The 12565-nt window shown below is 39.3% G+C and overlaps 1 protein-coding gene across 1 annotated transcript in view; it reads right to left on the bottom strand.

Annotated features, from left to right (window-relative positions):
- The window catches only part of APBB1IP (amyloid beta (A4) precursor protein-binding, family B, member 1 interacting protein), a 38634-nt gene extending 30674 nt beyond the window's left edge, over positions 1-7960 (bottom strand). The window contains exons 1-4 of the mRNA XM_010860051.1: positions 6696-7960; positions 4519-4606; positions 2117-2403; positions 454-531 (exon numbers count right to left, since the gene is read on the bottom strand). Of these exons, the coding sequence (XP_010858353.1) occupies positions 454-531; positions 2117-2403; positions 4519-4606; positions 6696-6929 (687 nt within the window). The 5' untranslated portion in view covers positions 6930-7960. The remainder of the gene's footprint in view (positions 1-453; positions 532-2116; positions 2404-4518; positions 4607-6695) is intronic.
- Between the last annotated feature and the right edge of the window lie 4605 nt (positions 7961-12565).

Raw genomic sequence — 12565 nt, forward strand, 5'->3', positions numbered from 1 at the left:
CCAGCCAGAATAACATTTGGAACTTCAGGGGAGAACTCAGACACCCAGGGCAGTCTAGGGGCTGCCCCAGGGGGTATATGACATGCACAAAAGCAACTGTGGGAATGAGGTGATGCCAGTGGAAGCTGAACTCTAACCAAATTGAGATGGGCCCAGAAGAGGATGCCACCTGCTATTACCCAAGAGTGAGCAGAACCCAGAGGGCATCCTCAGGGGAGGGAGCCCTGGGGGTAGAAACCTGGAAACGTCCACATTGACACTAACATAGGTTCCCTATTTATCAATCACAAATGAGCAATTGATGTCATGGAAAGAATAATTTATCTTTGTCCTTAAGCTAAAAAAAATACAACTCATTGGAAAGTACCACTTGAATGTAAAACTTTTTTACCCTTAAGCATATGAAGAAGTTGTTAATTTGACTGCCCCGTGTAAAAGTGATTCGTAGTTTACCTTCTTGACCTTGGCCTCCTTCAGTTTTTCCAATGCCAGTTTTATTTTATCAGCCTTGGCTTGAGCTTCTTCTTCTTCCTGTAAAACGTTATGACGTCAACACAGTCCATTAATCATACAAGCGAGTAAATATTCCCAACATCGCCAGTGTCTTAGTCACTTTCTGTTGATAAAAGCCTGTATTGGTACTTGCCTGGCTGTCCAGTGGTTAAGACTCATCATGTTGTGTAACTTAAACTTGTATAGTCGTGCTTGTGCTCAGCTGCTAAGTTGTGTCTGACTCTGTGATCCCAAGGACTGTAGCCCGCCAGGCTCCTCTGTCTGTGGGATTTCCCAGGCAAGAATACTGGAGTGGGTTGCCATGTCCTTCAGGGAATATTCCCAGCCCAGGGATCGAACCTGCATCTCCTATACTGGCAGCTGGATTCTTTACCACTGAGCCACCAGGGAAGTCTTATGTTATTGCATATGTGCATGCTAAGTCTCTTCAGTCATGTCCAACTCTTTGCGATGCTATGGACGTAGCCCACCAGGCTCCACTGTCCATGGGATTCTCCAGGCAAGAATAATGGAGTGGGTTGCCATGCCCTCCTCCAGGGGATCTTCCTAACCCAGGGATGGAACCCATGTCTCCTGTGGCTCCTGACTTGCAGGCAGATTCTTTACTGCCGAGCCACTGGGGAAGCCCTATGTTACTGCATCTTGCTGTAAATAATATAAATGTACAAAATTCTCTCTGAAAAGTTTTTTGGACTCAACCAGGCCCTTTGAAACTTCTCTAATATTATACATCAATTATATCTCAATAAACTGGAGGGAAAAAAAAGCCCCTGATCTAAATGGATCACCAATTTTCAAATAATTTTTATACAAGAATCACACAATACAGCAATGAGTAGTATTTGATATTTGTTTATATTTCATATTTATTCATCCAAAAGATATTGTAGGGATTTTCAGGGTTACTAGTGTTGTATTTATAAGTACTGATCAGCATACAGTACAATAAATGTGAGAGCCACAGGAAATAGAGCTAGGTTATTTCTCTGAAATATTTTAAAAGTGGCTTACCCTAGGCAAAATCCTTAAAGCACCCTTTTTGCATTGATGAGGGACATAAACTGACATCCCAAATAATGACAATATGAACTTCCCAGAAATCTATTAATATCAAACACTTACCACCTGCTTGCCCATAACACCCCTTCCAACTTTGACCTTACAAGTGATATCTTTGCCAATGAACAAGGCTGTCAAATTCAGCAAAATTCCATTTAGTTCAATTTAGAAATATGTAAGGAATGCCTTCTATTCTTTATGTACTGGGCAAGGACCAGGGACACAGCAATGTGTAAATCATTTCCACAGCTCATACCAGGTTAATCATGTATGACCCCCAGAGGTGAGTATTATCAGGAAAAGCCACGTACAAATGTAGACTTTAGCCAAACTGTACTACTTCCTGAATATGGCCGTAGTAAGTTCCTTATACTCACCAACGTGTCCTTTCATGGCCATTTTATGTCTGACTGCAGTGAACACATCTGGGATCCTTGTTTTTTGAATCTTAGAGCTCTGGGCATACACATTTATGAGTGGAACTGTCACTTTGAAGAAAGTCAGAGATCATGGGTGGCAGAGGTCAAGAGTCCCATGGACTTACCTGAGAGATGGGTCCTGGAGGGGGTGGTGGCAGAGGAAGGTCTAACATTGGATCAGCTGGTGGAGGTGGTAAGTCATCATCATACTGACTCGGTGCAGCAACATTTGCTCCGTAACCAAGAGAGGCTGTATCACTGAAACTTGGCACACACAGGGATGCTGAAGGAGACTGCTTCTGAGGGGACTCTTTCTGGGCCTGGATTGTCCTCTGCTCAGCTTCACTTATGTCTGCTACCAGATCTGCCATGAGAGCATCTAAATCTTGGTCTTCCAGTGCATTTAAGGACTCTGATAGGGAAAATCACATTCATGAGCAAGATAATGATGTGCACCTGGAAAAACTAAATGAAAGTCATTGTAAAGAGTCAGTTTTTCTGTAAAGCAATTACCCTTCAATTAAAAAATAAATTAATTTTTTAAAAAAGAATAAGTTTGAGTACAGGTTGCCAGGGACTGGGGTTGGGGAAATAGGATGAGGTTGGTGAAAGAATATGAACTTTTATAAGGCAAATAAGGTCTGAGGATCTAAGTATACCACGATGACTCTAGTTGCTAACACTGTGTGGTATAATTGAAATCTGCTGAAAGAGTAGAACTTAAACATTCTCACTAAAATAAGAAGTAAATATGTGAGGTGATGGATAGGTTAATTGTCTTGATGGGGCAAATCTTTTCACAATGTATATGCACAGCAAATCCTCACGTTGTACACTTTAGGCATCATACAGTTTTATTCATCAGTTAAACCTCAATAAAGCTAAAAATATCCTTTCCTTCCAAAAAAAAAAAAAAAAGAAAGGGAGGCAAATGCCTTCCCTACATTGAGCATCCTCACAGGCCACCTATAAAGTCAAATCTAAGTGCTGACTGGATGCCTATGGAGGAAATTCTTGTGCATTCTGGTGCAAGATCTTAGAGTTTTACAAAGTAGGGGATGGGGGAGGCTGGAAATGGATGGAAAATTCTCCCAGGTCTTTGGACAGCAGCAAACAGAGCAACACTAATGAATATACTTGGAAGAGAGTCGGTCTCCACCAACTGGGATTTATTTAATATGCCTTGAGATTTGGGGGGAGGATAGAGTTTCTGTGGGCACACCATCCAATTGTAGGAACTCTCACATCTCAAAAGAGCAACTAATGATAAACAGCAGGAAACAAAGCACAAAGGGCATTAAGGAGTGAAAAAAATGTTTTTGAAAAATTGGGATTAACTGGTGAAGACTTCATAAGACTGTGAGTTGGAAGTTAATTCTCTCTTTTTTTAAAGAATTTTCTCGTTGTTTTCAAGACTTTCTATACATTAATACTAGTAGTTAAGGATTGTTTTGTTTTTTTGACTGCACCACATGGTTTGTGGGATCCTGACGAGGGATCAAACCTGGGCCTACTGCATTGGGAGCACGGAGGAGTCTCAACCACTCCACCACAGGGAAGTCTTGGGAGTTAACTCTTAAAGGAAACAGCAGACCCGGATTTTCAGAGTGAGCGGGAAGGGGGATGGTTTCGCTGGAATTTCTTCCACGTGTGAGATTACTGTGGTGATCAGACATGGGATACTGAAAACTAATGAGACCACATGCACCCAGGGAGCCATGGCCGTGAATCGAGCTGGGACCGCACTTGGCTGATCAGGCAGTCACCGGATGGTGAGTGTGATGAACACAGGGTGAGCAGGGTGGAAGCAACGATGAGGAAGACAAATCTAGCTGCTGTGTGCAACGTGAATGAGATTGAGGAAATGGGAATGGGGGAAATACAGCCTTCTCAGGAACAAAGGATCAGAAAGCATGGGGAAATCATTTATTGCCCAACATCATCAGCATGAACACCATGCAGCATATTATTACATTAATGCTAATGGTTCAACCCTGAATATTCACTGGAAGGACTGTTGCTGAAGCTCTGATACCTTGGCCACCTGATGCAAAGAGCTGAATCACTGGAAAAGACTCTGATGCTGGGAAAGACTGAAGGCAAAAGGAAAGGTGGGTGGAAAAGGATGAGATGGTTAGATCTCATGGACACCAACCCGATGGACATGAATTTGAGCCAACTCCAGGTGACAGTGGAAACTGAGGAGCCTGGCATGCTGCAGTCCATGGGGTCGCTGAGTTGGACATGACTTAGTCACTGAACAACAATGGCTCCATGTACAGCACCTGGACTGAAGGCTGGATCTCCTAACTATGTAACAAGGGTTTATTTCCTCCTAAGCCAGTGTTGTTTTGCATACAACTTCTTCATAAAATTAAGTGAAATCAATTTTTAAAATCTCAGAAAGAATATATGTAGAACTAAGGAAGTGTATTCCTAGTTTTCTAGTGCTGCGAATTACACTCTGACAGATTTTAGTCATTGCTATGATTTCAAATCACTCAAGAAAACAAATGATGATGCTTACCATTTAAATCCTTAAACCCCACACTGTAGTTAAATTCAGCTCTGGGCGGTTTAGGATCTGGAGGAGGGAGAATGTCGACTCCTAAACTCTGTGAAAACAGAGCCCCAGCCCCAAAGTTATTCAGGATACTCACATTTTTGCAGGGCAAATTGTTCATTAAGTTAAGAATCGTCTAATGTTTACCCATGTTCTCTCTAAACATGTTCTCTAAAAACTGTATTATTTGCACATTTTAGGTGATTTTTTTCCCTACAGAAAATGATAAGTTAAAAATTATTCTAGAAAGTACACTTTGAAACAAAACAGATCAACTGAGACTGATGAGAATGAAGTTGTTTGCTTTTATAAACAACAGAAAAAACTTCTGGTAATGGTGCATTTGTGACACATACACTATATATATAATTCATTAAGACTTAAGTTATGACATCAAAGAAAGGAATATTTAGTCACTTGAAGAAAAGAACTGTTCAGGATGCAATCTTTTATTATACAGTAAAATGTTAATGCTGTTGCTCTTATTTAATAAAACTCGTTAAAAAGAAATGAAGACACAGTAAGTTACTAATTTTGTAAGTAACATTATTTTTTAAGTGAAAAAGTGACTTCTTGTATGATTTAAAAGCTAATATTTAAAAATATTTTTACATCCGTAGTTTGAGAAGTGATTTCACCTGTTCCTACTCATGAATGTTTTCATGACAGTAAGTGTATTTTTTATGTTAATTTGATGTAGTAAATCCTTGTTCACGTTTTAAATTTCTGAAAGAAGCAATCATTATACTTTTGAGAATAAATTAATGAGATACTATCAGTTATAAGTAGAAAAAAAAAGACCATTAATCAAGAAGCTTAAAAAAATGAACCAAAGAAAGTCAGAATCAAGGATAAAATGTAGGGAAAAGTGACTGCAACCCCAGAATTCATTCTAAAAACCAGAATAAGCTTGCAAAAATTGCCAAGAAAAGGGAAGGTTGATAGAGAAACTATGGGGCAGATACCGGAGCACAGAAAATAGAGAAAGGAAGTGCACACACACACACAAATGCTCATTAACTAGTTGCTTTTTAAACACTATAATTAGGAAGTATAACATTGCAATTAGAGGAGCCAACTCATTTTTTCTCAGGAATATATCAGGCTACTTAAAGAAATTAGAAATCGTTCTCTATCAAAATGTGTATCTATGAATGTGTGATGTAACAGGCTTTGAGTAAAATAGAGAGGGAAAGAAGAGCAAGGAATAGTTTTAGGAAGAAACTCCTTTAATCACTTTTAGCCAAGCAAACCCTGTGACTGGGCTCACTTGAGCACAGTGAAGATCAAAACTCAGAAAGGCTCTCAGTAAAGGCAGATCCAAGACACTCTGAGGGGTCCCCATCTTACTCTGGAGGTTATACCAACAATACTCAACTATGAAAATCCCAAACTGACCAAACAGGATAGTCATTCCTCTATGGAGCAGAAGTGAGTGGACAGAGACAAGCAGACGTTCAACAAACCCTCCCCCTTCACAGGTGGAAAAAAGTCCTCATATCTACAGAAATGTGGCTACCATCCCTCTGGTTTTTAGTCAGCACCCCTTTTCTCTAAGCCTGTTGTCTCATCTTTTGTCTCTTCCTTCATAGAGTCTGAACTTCCTTGAATTTCATATAGAATATAAAGTAGATGCTAACTAGTATTGATTTATTTTTCTAAAATAAACATAAAAAATAGATTAGTCTTCATTTATTTTGTAGAAAACTTTGGGATCCCTGTCTTTCTTATTTAGGAATATTGGATGATTCTTATTTTAGTGCTTTATGCAGAAAGTCATGAGCTGATTAGCCTTTACATAAAGGTAACTGCCAGGGAAATTGTTCAGTGAGGGTGGTGGTTGCAGAGGGTTTGCTTGGGGAAAATTCCTCCATTGGCATTCCTAAGTATTGGGATACCATGAGCATGAGAACTGCCATAACAGAATGTGTGTGTGATCCATGTATTCAGTTAACTGAACTCAGAAGGGTATAATCAGGAAAAAAGCTTTATTTTTTTCCCCAACTACAGTTAGAGCAGGACTATATAACATTGTCAATTTCCAGTCGTTAGAAAGATAGCTCTCTTGTCATATTAGAATCAAATTCAGTAACACTGTGTTTTTTTTTCCCCTAATTTGAAAGTTAAGAAGGAGAATTTACCTGAGTCAGGAGATCCATCTCTCCCAGCAAATTGCTGAACATTTGGTCTATATCTTCGTTTGACTCACCCATCTGAAAAAGGAAGAAATCCAGAAATAAACAGTCTAATAAAAGCCTGGTCCTTGGGGATAATTGTCCCATCTCTTTTTTTCCTCTAAAAGGCCCATCAATGGGCAAGTAAGTCAAGAAGAAAAGCTTGTGGAGAGGAAGGTTCACTTCAGCCTGCACGTCCATGCCTGACCTCTCTGCAATTTGCTTGGTCCAAGATTGAGCCGAACTCCAGGGACTGTCTCAGAGTATCAATGGGACTGTTTTCCCAGACAGAACTAGTCTCCTTGGGGCCAACTGGACAAGTGGGTGACATTCAGGAATTCACAACCAGGTAGGACACCCTGATTGGAAAAAGAGAATGCCTCAGGTCGTGGGCGATGGCACCAGAGCCACAAAGAACTTCATTTCCACTTGAAAACGAACACAAAAATGATGTCAGGTGTGAGAGAGCAAATTTACCAAAAAATTCCTTGCTTTACAAGTTTTTATCTGAAACAGCAGTTTTCAGCACATTTATTTGGAAATATTAGGGTGCCACACAGTTAGAACTAAAACGGCCACATGATCAAGTGATAAGAGATGGAAATAAAACATATTTTACATTATAACCTTTCTCTACCTAAACCAAGCGAAGGAAGTGGCCACGGGAGAAAAAGTGCTTCCGTAAAGTGTGAGGAGGGACGCCCTGGGAGGTATAACTAATTGCTTTGGTCCTGACATTGTTGATTAGGCTGGATTAGGACATTAGGAGGCACGGTCACAAGGCTTAATTAGTAATGTGTTGTTTGGCAATAAAGACTCAACTGCTTCATCTGTAAGATAAGGACTTTGTTGCAGATAATTTCTAAGGGTCACAAATGCTCTAAAACACTAGAAAATTAGTGCTCATTACAGTTCAAGCTAAGAAGTCTGGTGAATGGATGAGATCAGCATGGATTACTTAAACCAAACAATATGTATGTGTGTGTATGCATGTGTTTGTATCCATTATTTTATATGAAACTTAAATACATACAAAAGTTGAGAAAATAATGTAATTATCTTCATGTACCCATTGTCCAGCTTTAACAATGACCAACTCATGACTGATCTTTTTTACGTAAATATCATATATGTAACATTAAAGGGTTTTTTTTTCTCACATAACCATAATAATATTATCTCTGCACACACACTTGTGTGAATTTGTATTTAAAATAAATTACTTGAATTGCCAAGATACAGAAGCAACCTAAGTGTCTATCAATAGATGAATGGATAAAGAAGATGTGGTAAACGTACACAGTGGAATATTACTCAGCCATAACAAGGAGTGAAATCTTGCCATTTGCAGCAACACAGATGACTTGGTGGGCATTGTGCTAAGTGAAATAAGTCAGGCAGAGAAAGACAAATACTGTATGATATCACTTATCTGTAGAATCTAAAAAAAGACAATAAATTAGTGGATAAAACAAAAAAAGAAGCAGATTCACAGGTGTTGAGAACAAATTAGTGGTTACCAGTGGGGAGAGAGAGGAGGGGAGGGGCAACATAGGGGTGCAGGGTAAGAGGTGCAAACAATCTGGTATGAAGTAAACTGCAAGGATGTATTGCACGACACGAGAATATAGCCACTGTTTTATAATAGCTATAGATGAGGTATAACCTTTAAAAATCGTGAATCACTATACTATATACCTGTAACTTACATAATACCAACAGCAACTATACGTCAATAAAAAATATTTGGCTAAAATAGGCAAAGTCAAGGTGAGTTTATCTTTCCATGACTAAATTATCATGAAAACTTATAGTTCTCCCTTTACTATAACCTCAAACTAATACTTAAGCAATAATACCTTTTCATATTTAATAGCTTTAGTTAATCAGGATTTAACTAAACCCTCTGTCTCTTTATATGTAGCTAAAAGACCTCTGTCATACTGACTCTGCTTATTTAAAACTGACCTAAATGATTAAAAAAATCAGTTCTTGAAAGTACAGAGATGTAATGATGACAATGATGAAGACATATCTAGCACTTAACCTTGTTCTAGGAACTGATCTGTAAGCCAGGTTGATATTAACAGTAAACAGCTAGAACGGCACTGACACTGAGAAATCAGAACGAATGAGTGCTGTAAAAACCATCTGGAGTCCATCAGTGCATATCTGCCAGACATCCACCCTGTGGACTTCCCTGGTGGCCCAGTGGCTAAGACGTGGCATCGATGGGTCAGAATATCCATTGAGCCCAAACACCTTAGATTTTCAGACTGTATACACCACTGATACAGAATGGGTTGAGGCATACACACACCACTATATATAGAATAGATAACCAACAAGAACCTACTGTGGAGCACAGAAACTCTACTCATATTCTGTAATCGCCTATATGGGAAAAGAATCTGAAAAAGAATGAATATATGTATAACTGAATCACTTTCTTGTACACCTGAAACTAACACAACATTGTAAATCAACTATACTCCAATACACAATAAAAATTAAATTAAAAATTTAAAAAACCAAAACAGGTTGAGGACATGCCAGAGTGAATCATATACCTAATGTGGAAATAACTTGAAACAGCAGCACATACTTGTGACCTCTGCTGACTCCCCCGATGTTCATCAAAGTAGAAAAATCCTCCCCCTGCCCTCTCATTCCTTTTCCCTAGAGTCTGTTGATACTGAATTACTTAAAGGAGTTAACATCAAAATTATTCTGTAAATCTTGTTTTAAGCAAAGTAGGTTGCTGAAATTGACTAATGTCCCTACTTGGAGAAGGAAATGGCAACCCACTCCAGTACTCTTGCCTGGAGAATCCCAGGGAAGGCGGAGCCTGGTGGGCTGCCGTCTATGGGGTCGCACAGAGTTGGACACAACTGAAGTGACTTAGCAGCAGCAGCAGCAGCAGCAGCAGCAGCAGCAGCAGCAGGTTGCTGAAGGGATCACAGTTTAAAAGCGTTGTTTGGAGAAGGAACCAGCAGCCCACTCCAGTGTTCTTGCCTGGAGAATCCCAGGGACGGAGGAGCCTGTTGGGCTGCCGTCTTGGGGGTCGCACAGAGTCGGACATGACTGAAGTGACTTAGCAGCAGCAGCAGGAGATAAAGGCATCTTCTGAAAAACAGGTGACTTGGGGAAGAGGGGCACTTATCAGAAAACAAATAACATTTCAGAAAGATAAATGGTACTTCAGGAGGATATATGGGAGATAGGGGAGTTTTGTGAAAATGTCTGTCTGGTGCTTGGAACTTTCCTTAATTGTAAGACTTTTTCCAAAACTCAAACAACAATGATAGGTTGATAGGTAAAGAAAAGGTGAAAAGTCTTTGTCAAATCTTATTTATCTATGAGGAACTTTTCTCTAATTTTAAGACTCTTTCCAAGAGTAAAAAAGTCAATTAAAATGGACTTATATGCATTCCTTTTTAGAGCTGAATAATACACAACTTCTTTATCCATTCATCTGTTGATGGACATTTAGGTTGCTTCCATGCCCTAACTATTATAAATGCTAGGAAATACATAGAATGAAAAGAATGAAAGAAATCCATAGACTTTTTTTTAAAGCTATGGACATAACTGCAATGAACACTGGGGTACACGGTTTTTTTTTTTGAATTTGCTGTATGCAGAGAACCCAAAGCTGGTGATTTGTGACAAACTAGAGGGCTGGAATCGGGAGGGAGGTGGGAGGGTGGTTCAGGAAGGAGGGTTCATATGTATCTATGGCTGATTCAGGTTGATGTATGGCAGAAACCATCACAATATTGTAAAGTGATTATCCTCTGATTAAAAATAAAAATTAGGACAAGTTAACTCATTTAAAAAAAAATAAAATAAAATAAAAGCGTTTATTCTTGGTGAAAATCCTGAAACATTTAGTTAAGAGCTATTAATAACATAAATGTGTATTAATGTGTAAATTCAAACCAGATTACATATTTATCTTCCCTACGAGAAAACCTTGCTTTTGGAATGAACAGAATCAGAGTTCCATGGATATATGCAGTGTCCATACACACACACACACACACACACACACACGGACAAGAATATAGGGCTGTGTCTATTTATATGTGCATTATTTCCTGAAGGTCAAAATCAAGAGTAAACAGACAGAAAGAGAGAAAAGAAACACCCAGCCCTGAGCACTCAAAGTGTTGTATGGGTTAACAGCCAAAAGAGAAAGGGTGGAGGAGCCTCAGTGAAGCAATGGATTGTGAAACAAGCAACGTGCACATAGCGACTGGGTGGAACTAACATCTTTTTGTGAGTATGTCATCTCTGAACTCCTTTTGTGTGAGTATGTCATCTCTGAACTCCTTTTGTGTATTGGGGAGGAACAACACATTGTTGATTAAAAACATTTGGAATCATTCTTTATCAGATAGATTTTGCTGGTTTGTTTTTTTTTTTGGAGGGCGCAGAGAGTTGGATAGGAGTGGGATGGGGTGGTTGAGGCTGTACATTCAGGCCGAAATTCTGCCTTAGAGTCCCTGAATGACGGTGGGATTTTCCCTAATGCTCTGTCTTTCCCTAAGGCTCAAACTTCTGAGCCTGTTTTTATCTACAGATAGTTTTTCTTCTCCACATATATACATTTCCTATAAAAGCTTTAAATATGCATATTTAAAAAAATCTGCCTGTAAGAGAAAACATGGTGACTCTAAGGAGGTGTTAATGCAACTTGTGATGACTGTTTCACAGTGTATACATATACCATATCATTATGGCAGATGCCTTAGTGTTAGATGTCAGTCAGATCCCCAGAGTGCAGGAAGAAGTGTATCCCGACAGCATTCTAATATATACTTATGTTGCATGTTATATAATATACTTATATACAACTTATATAACATATATTATGAAAATATATATCTATATATTGCTTAATAGGACATCTGTTCATATCTATGGCAAAGTCAACCTTGTCTATTTAACTCAATTTGGACACGGGTTTCATTGCCACTTGGATGAGCAATTCCAGCCATGATTTTGGACCTGAGTGACTCACCTAAAGCAGCCCATTCAATATTCCACAAGCTTTTCCATCATTCTTCCCCCTCTGGTGCGTTCTCCTCCTATATGCCCTAGCTTGACTATTGGTCATTATCCATCTATTAGTCTAATTTAGAAACCCTGGCACAGTCCCCAGACTCTTCCCATTTTTCCACCCCCATCAGTCAAAAAAAAAAAAAATCCCGTCAGTGGTTCCTGCAGAGAGCTTTCCTTTCCTTCATCCTCAGTGTTGAGACTCTCATCAGCTCATCAAGCCTCCAGAATTCCTCATCAAGTCCCATCACTATCATTTCAAATTTGAAATGGGGATCTGAATGTTTCAATCTCCTGTTCTGTGGCTGATCACGATGAAGCAGGGAGAGTTCAAGTCTCGCCACATCTTTAAGTCCTTCGTAATTTGCCCCAACCTACTCTTCAGGGTTCAACTCTTGACACTGTCTGAACAGGATTTTAAACATTCTGTTTTGGTACACACTATTCCCTTCAAGTAGCATCCTCCTCTGTCCACTCATCCTTCATATAACCCTACTGATCATTTGGAATCCAACTTTCATGGATGTCAGCATACCTCGTGGAGAGACTTGCTGTCCATTGCACTTGGCAACCCTATCAGTAAATCCAGATGCCAACAACAACCTGGATAAGGTTTTTAAACCTCCCTGGGTTAGTTTCCTCATCTGTAAAATGAAGAGATTAACATGTAATTCGTAGGATTTCTGTGACATTCATATTGGTGTGCAACCATGACCACCATTCATTTCCAGAACCTTTTCATCTTCCTCAACTGAAATTTCATACCCATTAAA

This window comes from Bison bison, unplaced genomic scaffold, assembly GCF_000754665.1.
Source record: "Bison bison bison isolate TAMUID 2011002044 unplaced genomic scaffold, Bison_UMD1.0 scf7180017864461, whole genome shotgun sequence".
Taxonomy (NCBI): domain Eukaryota; kingdom Metazoa; phylum Chordata; class Mammalia; order Artiodactyla; family Bovidae; genus Bison; species Bison bison.